The sequence below is a fragment of the Rhopalosiphum maidis genome, chromosome 2 (assembly GCF_003676215.2).
Source record: "Rhopalosiphum maidis isolate BTI-1 chromosome 2, ASM367621v3, whole genome shotgun sequence".
Lineage (NCBI taxonomy): Eukaryota > Metazoa > Arthropoda > Insecta > Hemiptera > Aphididae > Rhopalosiphum > Rhopalosiphum maidis.
In genome coordinates, this window is record NC_040878.1 from 61961039 (window position 1) to 61985036 (window position 23998).

A 23998-nucleotide genomic window follows, 5' to 3' on the forward strand; every position below is an offset into this window, starting at 1 on the left:
TCTATTTAGAGTAATTCAATATCAATAGGTAATTAATATTATATCTAGCATTAATATTTACAGAATAAAAATTCTTAGTTTTTGAAGTATAAAACTTAAATCATTATTTTATGTCTAGGATTAATTTTAATGTCTAATGAACTAGAAGAAGTTTATCATAGTATCTTAATAGGCAAAATTCCAGTGGTTTGGGCTAACAGTTCGTATCCATCACTAAAACCACTGGGAAGTTATATTAAAGATTTTTTGCAGCGAATGGCATTTTTGCAGGTAAGTCAAATTAATGATTATATCATTATTTTATTATTTTGAAAATTAAAAATTAAATTTATTTTAGAAATGGTATATTAACGGTATTCCAAATTCATTTTGGATTTCCGGCTTCTATTTTACACAAGCATTTTTAACCGGATCTCAACAAAATTTTGCAAGAAAATTTCAAATACCTATAGATTTGCTGACCTTTGATTATAAGGTAAATACACACTTTTAAACTTAAAGGCATATTGAAGATGTAACTAAATAAAAAGCTGAATGTACATATGAAACACATAGTTTTAATACCAAAAGCGCTTACAAGCTTAGAATCTGAAGTTGATAATTATAAACTGTTGGTACTGGTAGTCAGTGGCATAGCCAGTATTTTAAAATTAGGGGGAGCAAACAAAAATACTAAAAAAAAAATAATAATTAACAATAACAGTTCATTTTTGTATTAAGTTGATACAGCCGATGAAGGGGGGTTGAGGAATGGCCCTTCCCTCATGGCTACACTACTTCTGGTGGTAGTATTTCAAATAATTTCAAATTAAATCAAAATTTATCATAAAGAAGGAATAGATAAAATACTTGAAAAATGTGTAACTATTAAGATACATACTAGACACATCAATGCTTATCTTTAAATACAAAATAGATTTTTTTTGTAAATAAAATTATTATCGTGTAAAATATTTCAATATAATTCATTTAAATTTACTATACTTTTTAGTTACACATACTTATAAATTATAATATTACAACTTAGGTCTTAGAGAGACTACTACTGACAATATATCTTTGTCAAAATTCCATATTATAAAAACAATTATTTATATCTAAAAGACCAATAACATAGAGAAGTATACCATTTTCTGCGTTAAATTATAGAATAATCTTTTTTTGTTACAAAATACAAAAATAATTTGTTTTATACAAAACAGATTTCTCAAAGCTGTGCAATTTAGTCATTTTTTCAACTAGTTAAAGTTATGTTATTTGAATACAAAAACAAACTAAATTAGAATACAAGTTAATTTTTATTATTTTAAAATATAAATTTAAAAAACGAGTTTTTTCAAATTTAATATATTACATAAATTAGTTATAATGTAGGTAGGTCACAAACTTGAACTATTGAAGATGAATGAAAAATCAAATTGAACAACATCAAATTTTCAAGTAGGTAGGTAATAAGTAATAACTTTTATTTTTTGGAATATCATAACTCATTAGGATATAGACATTTCAATAAAATAATAAATAAACAAACAATATACACCGATAACATCGATATACACCACAAAAATTCACCAAATTTATCACCATTACCTTTCCACTTCCGCCTGCATACGGTTTAAACCACTGAAATAATCTATAGATATTATTGTATCTAGTTTCTACATAATAAAATTATCTATCTTTGCTTTTTTTGGCAAAATTAAGATGTAACTTTCTGTTATTACTATGAAAAAATAAGTTTTTGTCAAAAAGGGTTAATGCAACTAAATTACCTATACCTAAAAAAAAGTATCTAAATACAAGATATAACTGATATAAGAATATCAAGATCTCTCATTTCTGTAATAGGTCATAGGGTAAAATTAGTCTCAAATAATTCAACATATGCATATTGCATATACTATATCCTTAACTTAAATAACAATAACTTAATTCAGCAATAAAGTATTTTCAAATTGTTTTTTGTTACTATACTTAACCCAACATTTACCTGCAACCGATAAATGTCTTAACTGTGTAAGATGTAAACTAGACAGTTGTGAGAATAATAGTCATTCCCGAGGGCATAACACTTGGCACGTGTTAGCCACACTTATTTAACTGCTATGTACCAACCTGTCGCCTGAAGTAATTCTTATTTGAGTATTATAAATAGAACATGATTAAATTATTAAATACTTTGAATTGGTAGTACAGTTAACAAGGTTTATAGTAGTGAATATAAGTTAAAGTTTATTATGATTTGTGACAGATTTGTTTGTCATAAATTAGATACCTGATTAATTAATGGCAATATTCAAGTATAAAAGTTTTTAAATTTTTTTAAATTATGAATTATGATACTCATATTGTGGAGTAATAATATAGAATATCACTTCTTGCATTTTAAGTACCGGTAGTATTGTTTTTACGATTTAATTATACGTATAAATTATGTTTCTAGATAATGGACAGAAAATTGATTGTAAATTCAGCTCCAGAAAATGGTGTTTATGTATATGGTCTATTTTTGGATGGAGCAAGGTGGAGTAATAAAAAATCGAGTCTCAAAGAATCAAAGTCAAAACAACTTTACTACAAAATGCCCATCATTCATATGATACCAATAAAAAAAGAACATTTGAAATTTGATACTGTTTATTTGTGTCCTATGTACAAAACAGCTGAAAGAAAAGGCACATTATCTACTACAGGGCATTCAACTAACTTTGTTATTGCTTTATTGATACCAACAATTAAACAACCAGAACACTGGATAATGAGAGGAGTTGCTCTATTATGTCAACTATCACAATAAATCTATAAATAGCCATGAATGTATTGATATTATAATGATATATGTTGAGTTTTTTGTCTAAATACAGTAGCAAAATTGATTTAGTTGGTACTTTTTTTTTTGTGTGGGGGGGGGTCAAAAGTAAAAAATAAACAGTACTTTAAAAATAACTTGGAACTACATAGAAAATGATATTATTATCAATATAATTGTTTGATAACCTATGTTACCATCTGTTTATACTGTTTTCGCTCAAAATCATTATTTGTTGTTATAATGACATAATGTTTATCATTGAATTTGTATAAAATAAGATTAAAATGTGTATATTAGATTTCATGACTGATAAATGACAAACAATTTTTAAAATAATATTTTAATTTCCAACAATTATACAGATAAGTAGGTATATTATATTAAATAAATGTATTATGAATGTAAAATTAAAAATAATATAAAAAAAATTAATAAAAACAAATATTCAACAGTCAAAAAATATAAAAAAGATGTATAAATGAGATACTAGGAAGAAACCCAAAATAATATTTTCATTGATTTTCCAAATAACTAACTATAAATACTTGAACAATTTTTATTAAATTCAATATTGTTGGCATGTGTAATGCATCTTTATTATCACTTTTTTTATGCCAAACATTTGGAAATGGATTTGGAATCATATGAACCACTTCAATTCCTAAAAAACAAACATCTGATTAGAACATATTACTTTAGAGATGTATTTATATTTTAGTATTTACCTCTTTGATAAAATGGCATATGATCATCATCAATTTGAACGAATGCAGACATTGGACGGAAATAGGTATCAGTATGTTCATTTAGACAACCAGTCTTGTTTAAAATTGTTTCAGATTTTATCAAAGATCGATATAGATCAGCAGTTTCTAGAAAATAGTTATAGAATTTTGGATTTTTGGTACCTAACAAATCTAATAGCATTAAAAATTCCTGAAAAAATAAATATATATAATAATAGAAGAGTTCAATAAAATGTTTAACCACATACTTATTAAGTGATGAAAATAATAAATAACTTACTATTCTATATAATTGATTTAATTGTCGACCATTATGTAGAAACTTGGTATTTTCCATCTTTGAAGCTAAATGTCGTGAACCATAAAGAGAATCTGAATCTGACCATTCTACAAAAGCTTCTTCCCCATCAAAAAATACCATCATCAAGCTTAAAGGCTAAAATATTTTAAATAACATACTTAAAATGTAAACTAAAATATCAATTTATTATTATATATGTATATTAATAATATATACTTTTAAAAAAAATTTTCCCTATTTAAAACTAGTTTAAGCTATCAATATAAAAATTACAGATTTTCACTTGATAATTATATTTTTCACCAATATATTTTCGAAATAACTAGTTCTAATAAAACAAAAGTTACATGGGCGCTCGGAGGGGGGAGGCAAGACGGGGCATTTGCCCCTTCCCTTAAATTCAAATATAATATTGAATATTTTAACTTTTATTTTGATTTATAAACATTTCATCAATATTTTTACTTAAGTATGTGAGGTTGGTACTTGATTTCACATAATTCTAATACATTTTGTAGTTTACAAGGATTAAATTTTTTTTAATGTATTTTTTGGTATTTGATTTTATTATGCTCCTCCCTGATAAATTTCCCGTGGGCGCTCATGGTAAGTTAGAACTATAGTTTTAATAGTGATGGACTTTGTTATTTCTAGTTTTAGCTAGTCAAAACCAGAATTGATTAAAGGGATTTGTGGAAATTATAGTTATGACGGATTTCGGGTTTTAACTGTAACATAATATACACTAGCTCTAAACAGTTTTAAAGCCTAACCAGTCTGAAATTGACTACTTACTTTTGGTTATTTGAATACTAACTTATAATTCTCTGTAAAAAAAAAATAAGGGTAAACAGTAAACTCTCAATAATCTATGAAATTACATATGATATACAATACATAATACTACAAATAATAAAAATATTTGACAACAATTTTTTTATGAACATATACTAGTAAATACATGTAAAAATAAAAATACTATATACTTGATGCATTTTTTTATAGAACATATTGAATTCAAAAAAGTAGAAAGATTATTTATTTATAACTTTACCATTTTTGAACCGATAAATAAAAGAATATATAATAAAAATGTATACGTATCAAACTAAGATAATGAGCAGAGCACAATATTCCAAGCTTTCATTTTGGAATTTACTTTGAATATTTTTGTTAGTATTTTGTTTACACTGGTCGTTAACTAATCTTTGATGACTTTTACGAGCAGCATGTTTAATAAGTCTACCAAAGCTTTTCCTATTAAACTTAACCAACTAAAAAATATGAAATAAATACTTTCTTTTTTTTGAATATAAATAAAACAGACTTCCGAACGCTACATAAGAATTTCTAAAAAGAAAATAATTTATTTTCAATAGTATATTAGTAAGACAATTCTACATCCACATGTATTGTCTGTCTTACTAATGCAAAACATAGTAAACTTGCGTTTAGCAGAACCATTTTATGTTGTTAGCTTTAATATTAGAGTAAATTTTCCAATTATCTACTAAACTTAAAGGTAAGAATACAACCTAGGGCTTCTTATAGGGTTATTTTATTAATATTATAATTTACATGGTTATAAGTAGAGCGTGGATCTTTATGCACTAAAATGTATCAATATATGCCATATATAATAAGCAGTCAAAATCGTAAAAAAAATGCAACAAATATGCAAATACGCGGAAAATATGCAAGAAAATTTTAATTATTTATATGTGACAAATTTTTGCTGGTATTTATATTTAAATATTGTAAAGAAGGTATTATATAAATTAAAATTTTTTTTTAAATTTTATTTATTATTTAAATGAATAGACATGCATACTACGATTATTAAGTTTTTAATAGTGAGTTATAAGCATTTTTAATTTACGCTATGTTATACACGTATAATTTGCTAAAAATTGAACTATCGTAAAAAATCAACATGTGTACATGTGTTTCATAATAGGTCGATTCACTCTAATTTTTGAACTGATGGAGCTAAATGTAATCTGCTGAGCGTAAATTCGCTATGTTACGTACTTGTAAGATAGAGACAACACATGCGGATGTGACATCCTCAAGTCTTAATAATATACTTTTGAAAGTAAAATTATTTCTTTTTCTTAGTGGTACAATTTTTTTTTTTGTATACGTATATATTTTTATAATAATATAATTATTATAATATTTGTGTTTCATTTTATATTTTTTTTTTCAATCATTTAATAGTTTAACTGTAGAATTTGTATATCCACAGTTGCAGTGCTTCCTTAATTTACAGGCAATTGAATATTTGCTAAATGTATTTTATTATTACCAATCATATGCATTAGTTACAGTTAGATTAATAACAAAAATAAGACCTAATTTGAATAATTTCATAAAATACATAAAATTCTAAAATTATTTAACTGAAGTACCTAGGTACTAATTTAAAATTTGGACGATAATTGTTTATTTGTATAAATATAAATTATAATACAGTAAAATTTTCTGTTAAACAAAATATTTTTGAAAACTGAACTAAATTAGAACCAAATTAATTTCATTTCTTCTATGAATTTCTTTACAATATGAATTTTTTTTGTTACTTATGAGATTGATAATATATGTTTCTCTGTAGTTATATTTTTAACTTGTATATACTCACAGTGTTTTTAAAGGTTTCAAGTCGTTGATTTAATGATTTTGCCATATATATCATCATAGCACAAGGTACTGCTGAATCAGTAGCGCCGACAAAATAAAAATCCATTAATTTTGAATCGTAATGGCAAGCAATAACTATATACCGATCAGCCATAGGGTTTAGAGTAGCTACAACATTAGTCATATTGTACACACCTTTTGGTGTAAAGGCTTTAAATTCATCTAGTTCCACTGCCCAACCATTAATCTTCATTTCTTCTGCGATGTACTATAAATATTTAGTAAAATAAAAAAAATTCAAATAAACTTCATAATATGATGTAATTAATTATTTATTGTTTTAATTTACCGTTTTTATAAATTCGTGATTATTTGTCCCAACTACTCTTTCAATTAACATTTCATCTAAGATTGGCTTAAAATGTTGTTCAATTCCCATGTGACATAATTTATAAGTAGTATCTTGAGAAATAGCAGTGCTCTAAATTTTTAAAAACTCATAATATTAAGTTAACCTAATAATTTTATGCTAATTAATAATATATTTTGGTTGAGTGTTAAACTTGCAAAAAATTTAGCAAATTTTAACATTTTTAGTCCTTATTATCACAATTTGTTGATCAATAAATTATTTAATTTTAATTTGTACCTAATAAATAATATTTTCAGATTTTTTTTTTCATATATTATAAATGTAATGTTGAAAGGTAAAGTAATTTTATTACAGTTGTAATTGAGAAAACAAGTAAAATTATTTCATTATTATTATCCCTAAGTAACAAGTAAAGTAACTTTATTAATCTTTTCCTTGAATACTGAGTAAAGTAACTTACACAACACTGAAAACTGACTACTGGGATGTTAAGAACAATAATTTATATTTTCAAATAATATGAAATTTTTAAATTGAATTCCAAGAAACATACAGTAGGTAATTTACACTAAAATAGTTTTATCTATAAAAGCATCAACCCACAAAAATATAAGTAGAAGTATTATTTGTTTATTTTCTATTAAGAAGACACCATACCCGCATGTGTTGTCTCTGTCTTATTAACGTACATCATAACAAATTTTCATTCAGTAAAATACATTTTGTGACGTTAGCTTTAATATTAGAGTAAATTTACCTATTATCAAATTTAAAGGTAAGAATATTATCTAAACAATGACAAATGATTTTAATGATATTATCATTTTAAAGTGAGTTATGAACATTTTAAATTTGTTATATTTTACATAGCTTTAACTCACTTTAAAATAATAATATCATTAAAAGCATATGTCTTTGTCTAGATAATATTCTTACCTTTACATTTGATAATAGGTAAATTTACTCTAATATTAAAGCTAACGCCACAAAATGTATTCTACTGAACAAAAATTTGTTATGATGTACGTTAGTAAGACAGAGACAACACATACGGGTATGGCGTCCTCTTAATATCAATTATTAACTTCATTTTTCTGCAGTTTTCCAATCAAAAAATTATCATTTCTGCATAATTTATAAAATTATTCTGTATTAATATAATAAAAGGTATAGTAAACTAATATAAAAAAAAAAATGTGTAAATAACAATTGTATAATAAATTTTACAAACACTGAAGTACTGCATTATGAATATAAATTAATTTTAATAAAAAAATACTGGTTTTTTTAGAAAACATTTACATAACCAACAAATAATATTTTATAAGTATTACTAACTGTTACCAGCCATAGCTTTGTTTGCAATATATTTTAATTTGTATCTAAATTTATGATTTTTTTTTTTAATTAACAATTCATTAAATCACAAATTCTGAAAGCATACACATATATCAGTTATATAATAATCATGTTTGTTTTTGATTTAAATGTTCACTTATCAATTACTAAAAATAATCACCTGCTTAAAAAACTAATACACTTCATTTCAACATTTTTTTAAATTAACAAGTGGCTCAAAATAAAAACATAAAATATATAACCATGTATTTGTTATTTTGTGATTTATTGGTCAACTTCAATTAATGACATTTTAGGCTTTTTTGTTCCTAATATAACATGTATAAACTGTCACTGAATTTTTATGGATTAGATATGGAAGTTTAATTTGATATATAAATAAATAAATAAAAAAGCACAAGAAAAAATTGGTCTTTATTATCTAGACTTTTTTTGAATACCAGTTATACATGTAAAAGTTATAAATAATGAACTATAATCAATGGTAGGTATCTATTTTTAATTAATCCAATAATACACAATCAGGCATATTAAATAAACATTATATCTGTCTACTTAAAACTTAATTGATTGGTTAAGTTAATCATAAATAAAATTATGTATGTATTTATTGTGTAGGTATTATTTGATATTGAAGCTAATAGTGATAAAAATAACTATAGAATGGTATAAAATATATATAATTATTATATATATTAAATATTATTATAATTTACAAATGTAAGTAAGTTTTCTGATAATTATACCTACTGTTTAGTTGTATGGACAGTTTTCAGTTGTTGTACAACTTATTCCAACCAAATATTTATTTTATTATCGTTAACATTGGTTATTACTTATTTTAAATTATTCTAGGTTACATGAACAATCACTGAATATTTAATAAATTAATAGTGAGTTAATAGTCTATTAAACACAATTTAATAACCCATGGTTGGTATAGGTCCATTAAATATATCAATTTTTTATATAACCCAATATTAAAATATTAAGAATGTATATATAATTATAATTATTAAGTATAATAGCACAGCGAAGTGTTAATATATAATTGTTAATGCTCAATCATACTGTATAATAGTCTATTATCTATGTTATTAAAAAAAGAGAAAATAGATTATTTAAATAATTAAAAAAAAAAAAAATTATAATAGGAATATTAAAACAAATTAATACTTATATTAGTATATAATTATAAAATAGAACAATAAAATACAAATATTAGCAATGAAAAATTGGATCACCAATCTTACTTGCTTATTTCTGGAACTGACTTTCTGTGACGATACAATTGCAATGATTTGAATTACTACGAAAGTAAATCTGAACAATGACATTTTCAAATAAAAAGAAAATATAGTTAGTTAATAATATAAATTACAAAATCAACACTCGTTTTGGACATTAATACTAAACAACAGTAATGAACGTTCGCAGTAAGATACTATGATTTCGTTCGAGTGAGTACAACCATAAGTCCACAACTCATAAGGCAAAAAATAAAAGTGTACAATGAACGGTGTACCATTGTTAATTTGAAATTAGATAGGCAAAAGGTAAATAAGGTACCTCTCAACAGATTCAACATATTGAATTGCGAAACCCAGATTTCGGAAGAGGAAATTGTTACACAATAATCGCATCACTGATAACTCATATCATATGCAATATGGTATATCGTAAATATTCGGATTTAGTCCAAGTCTGCGCATTACGTCACGCGCCTACAACCACCTACACCAAAAAATGGTGAACGGCCATCTAGATCCTCGGTTAACTAGATCCTCAAGATCTAAGTAACCACGAGGAACTAGTTGACCATAGGGGACCAAGTTGTTTCGGGATCTAAATTACTAGAAAAATTCATGAAAATATTCAAATTTCAAATATTTATTAAAAGAATTATAATTTATACAGTGGCGCAAATAAGGGGGGGCTTCGCCCCTTAAAAATTATATATTGTATTTCTTATGTATAAGAGACAAATAGACAATCTATCAATAATAAAATTAGTTGTATCAGTTAGCAATCAGGTTTTACAATTAAAATGAGTTACCTTAAAGTTCATTAAATATTGGTTCCACTAATCTACCGAATTAGCTTAATTTTTTTATAATGACTAAGGAGTAAAGTGCATGTACTTATAATACCTATTTGCACCTATTTACGCAGTTTGTCTGTAATTCTTATATTTTAATTAAATACTTTAGAAGTATGCACGTTTTTAAGACAACATTTTTATACACTAAGAAATTTATTCTAACATTTAATAGATGTTGAACGTTAACCAATAGAAAATTTATTCTAATTAAATTTATCAAATGACTTGGGAAACAGGAATTTATCACATATTAGATAATCTAAGGCAGATATAAATCTGAAAAACTAAAAATATTTGCTTTTAAAAAAATAATCAGATTAAAAAAAAATAATTGCAAAAGATAATTGGTTATTAGAAAATATCGTAAATGTAACTACTACTAAATCTTGAAAAATGGTGTTATTTTTAAAGTAGTGTAAAATAATATCCAAAAGTGAAATTAAAATTGTAATAGTAATGAATGTATGCATATGAGATGAGTGGAAATGGAACTAATATAATTAGATTTACATAAATTTTTTGTTGATGTCAAATTCAAAAATAGATAGGCTATTGGTAGAATCATAGAACGTTTATAAACAATTTAAGATATCTGTAAATAATATTAAGCTGAATTGTAATTTTTAAAGTGCTTAGGAAAATAAAGAGTACTTAAAAAAAATGATAGGACAGTCTTGATTTTTATTTGTTTGTAAAGTAACCTTAATTTAAAGAAAAAAAAATACAAAAATAATTCACTTAATTAATTAAAATACAAAGTACTTAATTTTGAGTGTTAAAAAATAAAAATTAATCCAACGATTTAAAACTGGAGGAATATTATAATAAATTAAATAAATATATAGATTCCAAATTATTGCTTGACATTTGAGGATTCTTCAAGTTTAGGAACCTTATTTGGAGCTGCATCTGCTGTTTCTTCCTGTTTAGGTCTTTTGCGTACCAAATGACTGATATTGGATGCCTGTTTGATTGTTGATGATGTTTCACCATTTGTTGTAGCCAAGTTGGAAGCACCTACAGCAGCTAACAATGCACTTACAGCAGCCTTTTTACGTTCTTTGATATCTACAATTTTTTCTTGTATTTCGGGAATAATAGATTTAACTTCAGCAATTTCTGCTTTGATTATGTCACTGTCATTGTTCATATTTTCCAAAGTTTTAATTTTATGATTTAAAACGGTTACAGCTTCAGATAACAACTCAATTGCTTGTTCACCACTTCCACCTAACTCCTGTGCTATACCCAATTGAAATAAAGTCTCAGCAATGATACGACTGTCCTCTGGTAATAATAACCTATAAAAATGTAACTTATTATTTTATCTTTCTAATAATTTTTAAAAACAACTCACCTTCGGATTTCCAAGGACTCCGTCATGTCTTGAATAGCTGTATCAAATTTTTCATCTTCAATGCTTACTTCTCCACATTTCATTAATACTTCAGCAAGTTTAAGTTTTGATTCTTCTGTATCTTTGTTTTTATAAATCACTTTTGCCAAATCAAGCATTTCCCAAGCAATCTGTAAATCATTAACATCATCTTCTCCAACATCTTCTTCATCTGGTTTTTCTCCTTCATCGACAGACAAATTTTCTTTTTCAATGGACTGTTCTTCTCCAACTTCATTTTCTTTTACATCAACCAATGTTTCCTCAGGTAAATTTTCTTTTTTTTCAGTTGATTTGTTGTCATCAACATTGTCCGTTTCTTCTTTTTCTACTTCATTAATGACATCAGTTATAGAAACTTTATTATCCTCGTTTGTCACATTATTTGAATCCATTTCTTCAGTTGAAGTTTCATCGTCATTTTCTTCCTCGTCTTTTTCTTCTAGTCCAACAGGACTTATTTGATTCTTACTAAGTTCAAGAAGGGCACATCCATAATTGAAATAAGCTTCTGCACATTTTTCATCCAATTCACTATATATGGTTCCAAATAAACTGCACGCTTCGCTTAAAACATCAACAGCTACTTGGAAATCTTTAATTATTAAATGACGTTTTCCATCAGTTAAAAGTTGTTCAGCACGCTTTTTTTGCAACTCAATATCTTCAGCAGTAGGTTCTTCGTTTTCTTTGTTTTCACTTTCAGATAATTCTTCTTCATTGATTTTAGATTCTTCTGATTTATCAATTGTTTGAATTTCATCAGTTTTGGTTTCTTGCGAACCATTTTCTTTTGTCTCCGTTTTTGTATCGATTTTTTCAATAATATCTTTCTCTTCAACACCAATCTCAGCTTCTTTCTGTACTACTTCAGAAGGCATTTTAATCTAAAAAAAAAAAAAAAAAATGTGCTTAGTAATCTGTTAAAATATTATTCTATAATTTCATAATCATTAATCAATATAGATATGACAAGTTATTTTTATAATAATTGTAATAATATATTTATTTTGAAGGATAAATAACCTACCTAAAATTATTTAATATATTTAATAACAGCTAACGTAATTTAATACTTTTACAGCCATTTATAATTCGCTTAAATTTAAGCTCGTTAATTTATTACAAATCTTAAAAGTATTTAGAACTGTATTATGATTTATATACATTAATTAATTATATAAAATATAAGTTAAGTGATATTCTGAGGTAAGATTATATAGTTACTCAGTTTATAAAACTTTAATCTAACGTACACGGTGTACCTTAAAAATGTTTTGACCAATAAATACATTTTTATTGTATACATTTTTTTTTATGTTGGCTATACTTGTAGTCGAAAATGTTTATTAGAGCTTGGCGCCCTTTATACCCCAGTTCCAGATATTATAGATCGGGTCAAACGTGCTTTCACGCACACTGGAGTCTAACAGTCTACTCAGCATTTAGTTATTATTGCTTAGTTCGTGCATTATATAGTTTTAAAATCCTTTTCAGGAGCGCAATTTAATTTAAAATTTGGATTGATACAGATAAACCTACGTCCAATGTATTAATAATAACGAAATTATATTAATTGGTAAGGCCACGTTTTTCATAAATATTATTAATTTCATTCAAAAGACCGCTAGAAAACAATAAAAACGATATTTAATATCGAACATTCAAACCTCATAAATTAAAATACAAACTCACATTTAAGGTATATGCGTACATGTTATTTATAAATATATTTATTTTAACACATTCATTATTTACAAGCTTTTAAAGTTATACAAAAATCTGGCATTCGCGCATATAATCGAGTAAGCATTCAATTATTTATACGACAGAATTACTTACATTAAGTTCAGATACTTATCATAACAACATTTTATATTATTAACGTATATTTTAAGAATGAAAAAAGTGAACAGTAAAATCTATGATTATCTATATTACAATTTTAATCTAATCTTAGTAGACCTACGGTTTGTAAGTTTAATTAATTGAGGGATAATATGGAGCTGGCACATATTTTTTTTTTTTTTAATTATTTCACGGGAAGTGGAAATTACAATACCGAACTAAACTCTATTTAAGTATAATGGTATATAATATATCATATTTACCTATTAAGAAATGTTTTAGTAATGAAACAAATATTATTAAACAGTAATTTTTTCAAAATAATATATCCTACAGCACGAATAATATATATTTAAAAATGTACAAATCGTTAATAAATGATGAAGTAAAGAAACGAACCTATAGTGGTGCTCTACTTGTAATTGTATATTATATACAATATAATAATAAAGATGTTTAACAATGTGATAGAACATGATAAGTCGCTTGTGATAAGTTTTAAAATAAAAATACATGTCACGTGTCTGTACTTAATATTTAAGCAGATATATTAACATATTATAGTACTCTATATTTAGCTCATATAGCCTAACCTAACATTTAAAATAATATATAGGTTAGAGAAACAATCTTTATATTTATTTAAAGGCAAAATACAAGTACTTTACGTAAAATTGAATTAATTTCTTGATTATTCGGTTATTTTTTTTTTTTGATTTGCTAGGCAGTCCTTAAATTAACATGTTCCTGCAGGCCATAATAAAATTCACGATAATGTAAATCACACAAAAAATTACTTTTAATAGGTTTATTTGTATTTAAATACCATTCAAGTTCGTTATTTTAAACAATAATTTTATAAAATCAATTAAGATATGATACATTGCTACAAAATGTAGTTTTAAAAGTATAAAATACGGATATCGTACTGATACATAAAGGTAGTTTTAAAAATATAGAATATGGATACTGTGACGGTTCATTATTGGCCAACAGAAGCACAAGGATGCTTATCTGTACAACCAGTCACACTTTTCCTCACAATCACGCTCATACTTTCATCGTGTACAACATTTATGTTATGCACATCAATTTGGACTAACCACTGGGAAAATATGGAATGGGATTTTCAAGAGGCAAGTTTTCAAGAATTTAATGTTAACTAATTTAATTTACTCGAAATATAATATAAATTTATTTTTAGGCAATATCAGTGTTGAAAACACAAAATAAATCGTCTAAATGGTTTAATAATGTCAATACCGAATGGCTAGTAAATGGAAACACATTAAAAATAACAATTAATGCGACAAAGCCATCTCCGGTAAATAATGGAGATGCCTTATTAGTTTTGGCTACAGCAAATCAATATCATCAAACGGATTTGTACGACATACACTCACTATTACATCTAACGGAAGAAACAACTACAGTTATACTTGCGCCAATGTATGGTGGAATTTGGACTTTATGTATTTCTCTAACAGGTACTTTGCCTAATAATCAGAGTATAACACACGTATACATTGAAACTATTAAAACAAATTTGAAAAGAAATGAAGGATAGGACAAGATAGCGCCACTTAATGGATTTATAAACAACAATACTCCTTTTTATTATTTTCTAACAAGATCTCTGGGTTTTGCAGTTTTTAAACAATTTATATTGATTACTTGTTAAACCGTAAGAAATACAATTAAGAGTATTAATGAAATAAAACCGCAGGGGCCAATTTTAGTATTATTTTGAGCTAATTCTCTTAATTGTGCTATAATATATGATAGCTAAATTATACTTGCAGTACCAAAATGACAAATTGATATTCAACGAATGTTTTAAGTCAAGTTAAGTCTCTTTTTAATTTTGATAATCAAATGAAATTAAAAGCGCAAATTTCAAAAAAAAAAATTATGTTTTTCTTTTTTCTAATAAAAAATAATAGTCACAATGCAACATCAACACATAATTCACTTTAATTAAAATCTAAAATAAATTCGTTAACATCGTATAATATTAATATTTTTTCGGGTACAATAATTAAAATATTTAACGCTAGTCAAAGTATAGATAGATTGCAAGGTCACGGAATGTCGTGCAATAGCAGTTGTAGCACAAATAAATATACATCATAATTTATAACATATTATATTGTAACCAATTCTTCTTATATTGATTAATATATAATTAATTTCTTATATTGTTAACTAAGGTCATAGGCGTGCGCACGGGTGCAGCGAATACTGCTATCGCTGCACCTGACAATTTATTTTGGATTTAGTGGGCTAGTAGATATTTATTTGAAAGGTATACATAGAATTAATAATTTTAAACACATTGAGTTTATTATTTATTTTTATTTTACGTATCTAACTTCTAAGAGTTCCAATATTATGAGTAATGTAATACCTATTATTAATTACTATATGCTTGTAAATATTAATTTATTACCTATGTGATGTTAAATATATTTATAAAAGAATAGAGTAATATATTATTAAATTACATAAAAATATTATTAATTTTTATTTACAATTTACTATATTTCTTATAACTATAATAGGCAGTCATAGAGTGATGAATTTATATGGGTGGGAGGGGGAATATCCTATAATGATTTGGGTACACAAGTGATTATATGAACTTATAAAATATTAAATTTTTACACAGTGGGGCTAAACAGAATTCAAGGGGGAGGCTATATAAAGAGAATAAGTGGGCTGCTTACTGTTCTTTAGGACCGGTTAAAAATGTATGCTGCACCAGACACAAAATCCTGCACACGCCTATGACTAAGGTACCAAGCACTCAAATCATAAAAACTTCCGTAAATATATTGCAATATAATAATACAACGATATATTATTATGTACCTCAACTATTCAATCTAATTTTAAAATATTCATCTAAATTTTTATGAGAATTTAGAATTAACAATTTTGTCAATAATTAGAAGATCAGTTGGTACAACTGTATCAAGAATCGAACAATAAAAAGGGATCGGTGTTACCCAAATGTGTAAATTATTTAGCGGAAGAACCTCCAGAAGAAGAATATTTTAAACCAGACTGGCATCATAGTAAGTAACAATACCTTTAATTTTTTTAAGTGTATCAAATATACAAAATTATTTTTGTTTTCAAGCTAAATAAAATAAATAAAAAGTTAAATTTATAGTAAAATTAATAGTTTTAAAATTCATACTTTTTGTATTATATACATATGTATAAATATAAAAATCGTTACATGAAAAAAAAATAGTGAAGTAAATAAGTCACGCAACTATTAAGTTTACTCAGGTATACCGTATACCTAAATAAATATATATACACATTTAAATTATGTGTTTGTTAATAAATATCATGCTTTAATTGGTACAACAGAATAGTCCATGCATATTAATTATTCACGCAAAAAAATACAAACATACATACACAGATTAAATAATATTTTATTACTTGAATTTCAATAAATACTCTGAGTTATGTACATATTTTTAATTAAAAAAAGGTACAAATTTAAAACAATGATATATATATATAAAAACCTAGCATTTCACTATTTAAGATTCTCGGAGATAGGATTTTGAAGACTTAGATTTAATTATTTTTGTGTTCATACATAATGCTAATCAAGTTACAATGTAGGTCAATTATATAATAATTTGGAATTTCAAAATATGACAATTTTATTAAGAACTTTTTTTTATTAATTTTATAAAAAAATCAATAATTGAAATTAAAGAACTAAGATAAATATAATTTAAGCTATCTAATAAAAAATAGTCTATGTAAACACAGAAAACACGATTAATGCGCTCATACATTTTTAGATTTTACAATGATGTGTTTGTGTACACAATAGTAGTTATTAAAATACTTCGATCTTCAAATTATGATTTCTGATAGAAAATTGGATGTAGTTTATACATCGGAGAGGTCAAAACTAAAAATTCCCAATAGTTTTCAAAATAATTGGAGAATGAACAAAATATTAAATAAAAATGGGAATTTTCAAGAAGACCCACTTTTGACGAAATCAATTGATTTTGTTTTTTGAGTGAAAAACTCAAAGAAACTTAGGAACTTGAAATTTTAACAAATGTTATTAATGTTAGCGTTTCTTACACATTGTAAAATTTTCAAAATATTTTGACCTTTTCTATTTAAACTATTTAGTTTTCAATTTTCATCTTTTTCTTCTATAAATAACGATAATAATTATTCACTGATCAAAATGTAATACAATATCCCACATAAGTTGTTCTTATATCCGTGTAAAAATATCAAACATAACACATAATACATAGGCAAATTTTTTTATATTATATGCAATACGATGTTATTCACAAATAGTTCATACTGGAACTAAAAATGAGCAAATGTTAATTCGTCTAAAAGCACTTAGCTACCATATTATATTCCGTATTACATTTACATAAAATGTAAATTCCACTAGAAACATTTCGGTACTATAATACATTTATATTAATTCCTCGAAAAAAATTTCTTAATAGAGACAATTTAAATTTATTCATATATTATATTTTAAAAAATTCATACACTTATTAATTAATCGACATGCTCATTTGATGATTTTATAACTTTTGTCGCCAAATTAAATTAAATTTTATGGTTTGACTACCTATAATTGTCATTATATGATGTAATGAAGTTGGTATTTAATTCAAACAAAACAAATTGTTACTCACTTAGAAAAGGTTGAAAAATACTTGTGATTAAAATTAAATTATAGACGATTGTCATTATTGCAGGCATAGAGGTGCATAATTGAGAGACTTGTGCTCCAAATTGATAAAGAAATTGTGTGTGTGAAGTGGATGCATTACTGTTTTAGCTTGATATATTTAAACCCAAAATGTTGTACAACACAACCAAACAATGATCACCCAGATAAATTTTATGATTGGGCAATAAAAAAAATATGTAGACATTAACAAACAAGACATTTTTCTACCTAAAGTATGGACAGAAACTTCTTGCAAATAGACAAATGTTAAAAAAAAAGATTATAAATTATAATTTGTAATATTATTTCATTAATGAAAAACAAAATATTATCTATTATTATCTAATAAAGATTGTTATGAAATATTTTATGAAGTACTTATTATATTATGTTTAAGGAATGCAAAATGTGTCAATATCATGTGCACTGGTATGCATTATAATAGTTATTTCTGCATCATTGATTGGACTTTTTTCAATTTTTCGTCATCAAATTAGTGCTATGTTAATCACTGCTGTAATGTATTTATTAGCAGGTAATATTTAAAATGTCAACTCATACATTTCACGTAAATTATAAAATTTCAAGTTACACTCTAAAATATATTGAAAAAAGAATTTAAAGAATACAATGTTTTGGTAAAAGTATGATTAAGTAAAATCTAAGTTATTAAAACACTGTTATTTATCACTATGTCTAAATTAAAGACTTTCATAGTTTTATAAAGTTAAATTTTAGGATGTAACAATAGGTAAAAATGTGAATATTAAGATAAACAAATTTCTATGATAAATGTAAAAGATATATAAATAAAATCTGAATGTTCTATAATTCAATTTTGTATGTAAGTATTTAAATAAGAAGAGCAAAAATAATAACATAATAAACCAAAATTAAATAAAAAACTATTTCAATAAATACTTTTGATGATATGATACAACTATATATCTTCTCAAATGTTAATAAAAATTAAATATTATATTGTAAATGTAAGGGAATCTCATAACAAATCAGTAAAAATGAATTATACAATTGTTGGATTATATTTTTCTAAAATTTTTAAGTATGTTGAAATGAAAATATATAATAATAATTTATTCATAACTTAAATGAAAAATGAAATAATTTTTATAATTAAAAAAAAAAAATATTATGATCAATAAATATTATAGAAAAAATTTGTATAAGATTTAGTTATTTCACTTTCGTTTGATTTGAATTATATTTTCTAAGTTATAATACAATATATTGTATAAAAGTAAGGTTATTTTTTTAATATACTAACCATACTAAAATTTTGTTAAAATACTTACCAATATAAATCGGTAAAAGATAGAATAATGTTACTTTAATCAGTAAAAATTAGGTTTTCCAGTATTCATACTTCTATTAAAACATTTTAATTTAAACATAATCTTTGTAAGTATCATACTATTTTGAAGATTTAAAATTCTAAATATATATAAAAAAATATTATCAAATAATTCTTATGTTTTTGAAATAATGAGTGTTTTACAGTAAAAGAATTATTAAGTATTTAATGTAAAATTATAAATTGTTATTTTATAGCAACATTTGGTTTGTTCACATTGGGAATAATGCACAATAAACATCATTCAAGAAAAACACATAGCCAGAATAATTGCAATCAATCACTAGCACTTATAGATGGTATGATCAATGCCAGTGGAAATATGTGTCAAACAATACATTTTTGGGAACAATTACTAACTGCTAGAATATATTCACTAGGCTGGAGTGTAAATATAGGATGGGTAGCTGTTATTTTATGTATTTTAACTAGCTGTCTGTGGATTATTTTATCTAAGATAATGAGATCTACCATAAAATAGTACTGATACTATTATGTTCAATCCATATTCAAATAACTTACTTATTAAACATATTAATCGGATAATTAATAATTATTATATTTAATGTATTTTATATATTTATAAAATAACCATGGTTAGGCTATTTTTTTTTAAATATTGAAGTTATATATACTTGGATTCTGCATTATCGTACATTTTCATCTATAACAATAATTTATTGTCCAAAATTATTAATACAAATATATATTTTTTATTATCTATTTGAAAACATAAAGCATAATATAATATTATATTAAATTAATTAATATTTATTAGTTATTGATACTGTATTTTATAATTATATAGTACTTTATTCAAATATGAAATCTTATGAGATTTGCGTACAAGCTTTAATTCATAAATTAGAATTGCCAATCAACAGAATATTTGAACTTAATACAATGCTATTATAATTTTTTGATTTAGAATAATTTAAAAGTTAGTACTACTTAAGGATTTTTAAACAAGTACAATTTTAATTTAATTTACTGAATCAAAAAATAAAGACAAATTATAAAGACAAAGTTTTACTTTCTATTCTTAACATTTTAATAGAATGCTTTTTGTTATCCTTTTTATCGTTAACACTGACTTGAAGATGAGGCAAATGGATTATTTATTTTAAGTCTTATAAGGAAATAAAATTTAAATATTCAAATAATGCATTTTTCTAAAATGAACATTACAATTTTTGACTGCAATAGATCGTAACAAATGAAAGCTAACAACCAATTTATCTAAAGGTATGGTCTAACCAAATTGGACAAAAATCAATCTTTGCGTGAGGTTACTCTCATATGATAAAGAATACATTGTATGTACTATAACATTTTATAATATCTCAAATAATATAAGGTAATAAAAGACTTGTGAAATTACTTTTAGTTATTTTTAAATGAGAAATAAACATACTAAAATTGTAATATTTTACAAAGCTAAAAGCAGTGGTGTTGCCATTTATTTTTTTGAGAGTATACTATATCATCAAATATAAACATTTAATACAATAATATTTTTCTTATGGTCTATAGAAGTTAAGATGGTAAAAGGCGTGTCAATAATATGGGAAAATATTGAAATTAAAAGCATACGCAGTATACCCATAATATTGAAAAAAAATCTTGAAAGTATACAGCATATATGTATTATACCCTATGGGAACACCCCTGCCTATAAGTTATATCTCACTTACTTAAGATTTCTGGTGAAATTGGTTTTGTTTGCCTTATGATTAGTCTTGGTATGAATTGGGGAAATGTAATTTCAGTAAATTTTAGTTCTAAAAGAGCATCACAAGTTTATACATTTTTAATACTATAATTATGGATATAAGAAATGATCCCACCTGTCATACACCGAATGGCCGTTTTTTAGTAGTGGCAATTGAATAAAAAAATAAAAAAATTGTACCTCTGAATGCTTAAGGTACTATTGTGAACACCTATTAGGTCAGCACTATTTTTTTGTATGAGCAAATAGGACACAGTGTGACAGTACAATTTTAAGTACAAATAGTTGCAAATGGTATGTATGAATCAGCTGCAAAGGCCACTTTCATATTTTGTGACTGAGACCTACTATAAATTAGGAGACTCCAACCTACAAAACCCACCAAGCTAATTAATATTTTGTTTTTAAGTTATTAATTTCCTACTAAAAGATTAAAATAAAAACTAAGCCTGCGATTCCCAAGCACATCTCAGATTTGATCTGCCACAAAAAAGATTGAAGACCTCTACTAAAAATCAACTTACTATATTTAATAAGAAACAAACACAAAATGATCTGCTCAAATGCTAGTTTGGCACATTAATAGAATGGAAACAACCTGCATGGTGAATGTGTGAAGCGTCCCCTGAAGTTTGGGTATTTTTATTAAAATATTAAGTGCTACAGGTAGTTATCCTTATGATAAATTGATTTTATTTTACATTAAAAAATCACAATATTCAATCCGATATTTCTGTGCAATACGTAGTTTATTTTTGAGTGCTTACATATTTATTTGCTTACAAAACATCTAATGATTTATTTTGACAGAATTAAAATTATCTATAAAACATTCACAACAGATATTTTTTGTCACAAATCCTTTAATTTGTTGATGTGGTATTTATTATAACTAAGGATTGGAACTTCTCGGCTTCTTGCATTTACATTTTATTTTCTTTAAGATTTGTAGAATATTTTAGGTGAGATTTAATTCATTTTTATTTAAGTGATGAATAATAATACTAAGTTTAACTTAGCAGTTTTGTCATATTTTTATTGTTCTTTTCTTCTGCAAAATTTAAGCAGCATATTTTTGAGCATTTACATTTATTTATGTTCACATGGATTTTTTTAAATATTTATAGAGGAATCAAGTCCCAAGCTATAATCTAATATTATTTTTTAATATTAATAACATTTTAGTAAACACTGTATATACCTACTATTATCATTATTATATATTTATCATTCTAAATTGGTAAATCAAAAGCTAAATTAAAACCAATATTTATTACACTTACCACTCATTATGAAGAAAATCAATTAATGGGTAAGAACTTATGTCGCTAAATTGATTGAGTCATAAGTATATGCAAATGGAATAATATATTTTATACAATAACACAAAAACATATTGGTTCACAAATTATTATTTGTAAATAGCAACATAAAAGTATATGAGAAAGGTATAAATCTTTTACTACAAATGAGATTTTGAAGTAAAATAATAGTAAGTACTTACCTAAGTATAAAAATTTGCCTAAAAGGACGTTATACCCATGCATGTATTGTCTCTATCTTACTAACGTACATCAGGAAATTTGCATTCAGTAAAACACATTTTGAGATGTTAGCTTGAATATTAAAATAAATTGACCTATTATCAGATTTAAAATTAAGAATATTTACTGGAAAAGGTCATATACAATTATTGATATTATCATCTTAAAGTTGTAGTATTTTACATAGCTATAACACACTTAAAAATCATAATATGACATTTTCTAAGTTATATTTTTACCTTTAAATTTTATAATAGGTAAATTTATTCTAATATTAAAACTAACATTGCAAAATGTGTTCTGCTGAACACAAATTTGCTATAATGCACGTTAGTAAGACAGAGAAAACACATGCGAATTGCGAGTATAACGTCCTATTAATATTGTGAAAAAATTAAGAAAACTAAAATTGGTATTACGCTAAATATAATAGTTATGTTAATTTTTTGTTGAATTAAGCCAAAAAAAAATATGGAAAATTGATGAATCTACTAACTACAAAACCACATGTTTAATATCAGAGTACGTATTTTATTACTAGATATTTAATATAGGTAGTTATTTTAAAAGCTAACTATCTGTTGATGATTGAAAAACTAATAAGTGACTTACCAATCAAGAGAAGATCCTTTGACAAAAATATATTACTTGAACAATAAATATTAAGTTTAAACTTAAAAGGAGTTTACCACAAAAAGGTACACTGCAAGTAAGAATTATAAGAATAGCGCCCAGTGGCCAGTGTCTATAACAGAATAAATAAAATAAATATTAATAATAACGGATATTACGATAATGATAATCGCTAAACCAACGAAATTTTAAAGAAGGAAAAACCCGCTATATCACTATGAATTAGATCAAAGTTAAATGAAAAAGATAACGGATGTCGGATAACCTAACATAATTTAACGAATGAAAAAATGCGGGATTAACTAAAGATAATTTATAAACTTTTCAATTCAAGGTTAAAGAATCATGGAATAAGCCTTTATTCTTGGATTAAAAACCAATAGTTAGTTTATTT

The 23998-nt window shown here is 24.7% G+C and overlaps 4 protein-coding genes across 8 annotated transcripts in view; 2 read left to right on the plus strand and 2 right to left on the minus strand.

The window, feature by feature from the left end:
- LOC113552780 (dynein heavy chain 7, axonemal-like) overlaps positions 1 to 2862 on the plus strand; it is a 30868-nt gene extending 28006 nt beyond the window's left edge. The window contains exons 45-47 of the mRNA XM_026955705.1: positions 119 to 270; positions 338 to 475; positions 2444 to 2862. Of these exons, the coding sequence (XP_026811506.1) occupies positions 119 to 270; positions 338 to 475; positions 2444 to 2797 (644 nt within the window). The 3' untranslated portion in view covers positions 2798 to 2862. The remainder of the gene's footprint in view (positions 1 to 118; positions 271 to 337; positions 476 to 2443) is intronic.
- A 334-nt stretch (positions 2863 to 3196) lies between these two features.
- Positions 3197 to 10079, minus strand: LOC113555188 (glutaminyl-peptide cyclotransferase-like). Its single transcript, XM_026959564.1, has 6 exons — positions 9485 to 10079; positions 6849 to 6980; positions 6501 to 6767; positions 3839 to 3994; positions 3538 to 3748; positions 3197 to 3473 (listed from the first exon to the last, which is right to left on the minus strand). Exons 1-6 carry the CDS (start codon positions 9566 to 9568, stop codon positions 3325 to 3327), a joined length of 999 nt encoding a protein of 332 aa, XP_026815365.1. The 5' UTR covers positions 9569 to 10079; the 3' UTR covers positions 3197 to 3324.
- Positions 10080 to 11066: 987 nt separating this feature from the next.
- On the minus strand, positions 11067 to 23840 carry LOC113555186 (protein HGV2-like). 2 transcript variants are annotated; one of them, XM_026959558.1, is made up of 3 exons: positions 12759 to 12884; positions 11690 to 12615; positions 11067 to 11633 (listed from the first exon to the last, which is right to left on the minus strand). In XM_026959558.1, the coding sequence occupies exons 2-3, from the start codon at positions 12607 to 12609 to the stop codon at positions 11186 to 11188; spliced, it is 1368 nt and encodes a 455-aa protein (XP_026815359.1). In that variant the 5' UTR covers positions 12610 to 12615; positions 12759 to 12884; the 3' UTR covers positions 11067 to 11185. The 2 variants fall into 2 exon arrangements, with proteins under 2 accessions (XP_026815359.1, XP_026815358.1); XM_026959557.1 differs by lacking the exon at positions 12759 to 12884 and adding an exon at positions 23584 to 23840 and having other exon boundaries at positions 11068 to 11633.
- LOC113555187 lies at positions 13130 to 20309 on the plus strand. 4 transcript variants are annotated; one of them, XM_026959563.1, is made up of 6 exons: positions 13130 to 13307; positions 14573 to 14712; positions 14781 to 15063; positions 16528 to 16653; positions 18721 to 18858; positions 19893 to 20309. In XM_026959563.1, exons 2-6 carry the CDS (start codon positions 14653 to 14655, stop codon positions 20174 to 20176), a joined length of 891 nt encoding a protein of 296 aa, XP_026815364.1. In that variant the 5' UTR covers positions 13130 to 13307; positions 14573 to 14652; the 3' UTR covers positions 20177 to 20309. The 4 variants fall into 4 exon arrangements, with proteins under 4 accessions (XP_026815364.1, XP_026815360.1, XP_026815362.1 ...); XM_026959559.1 differs by having other exon boundaries at positions 14522 to 14712; positions 19893 to 20305; XM_026959561.1 differs by having other exon boundaries at positions 14518 to 14712; positions 19893 to 20176.
- Positions 23841 to 23998: the final 158 nt, after the last annotated feature.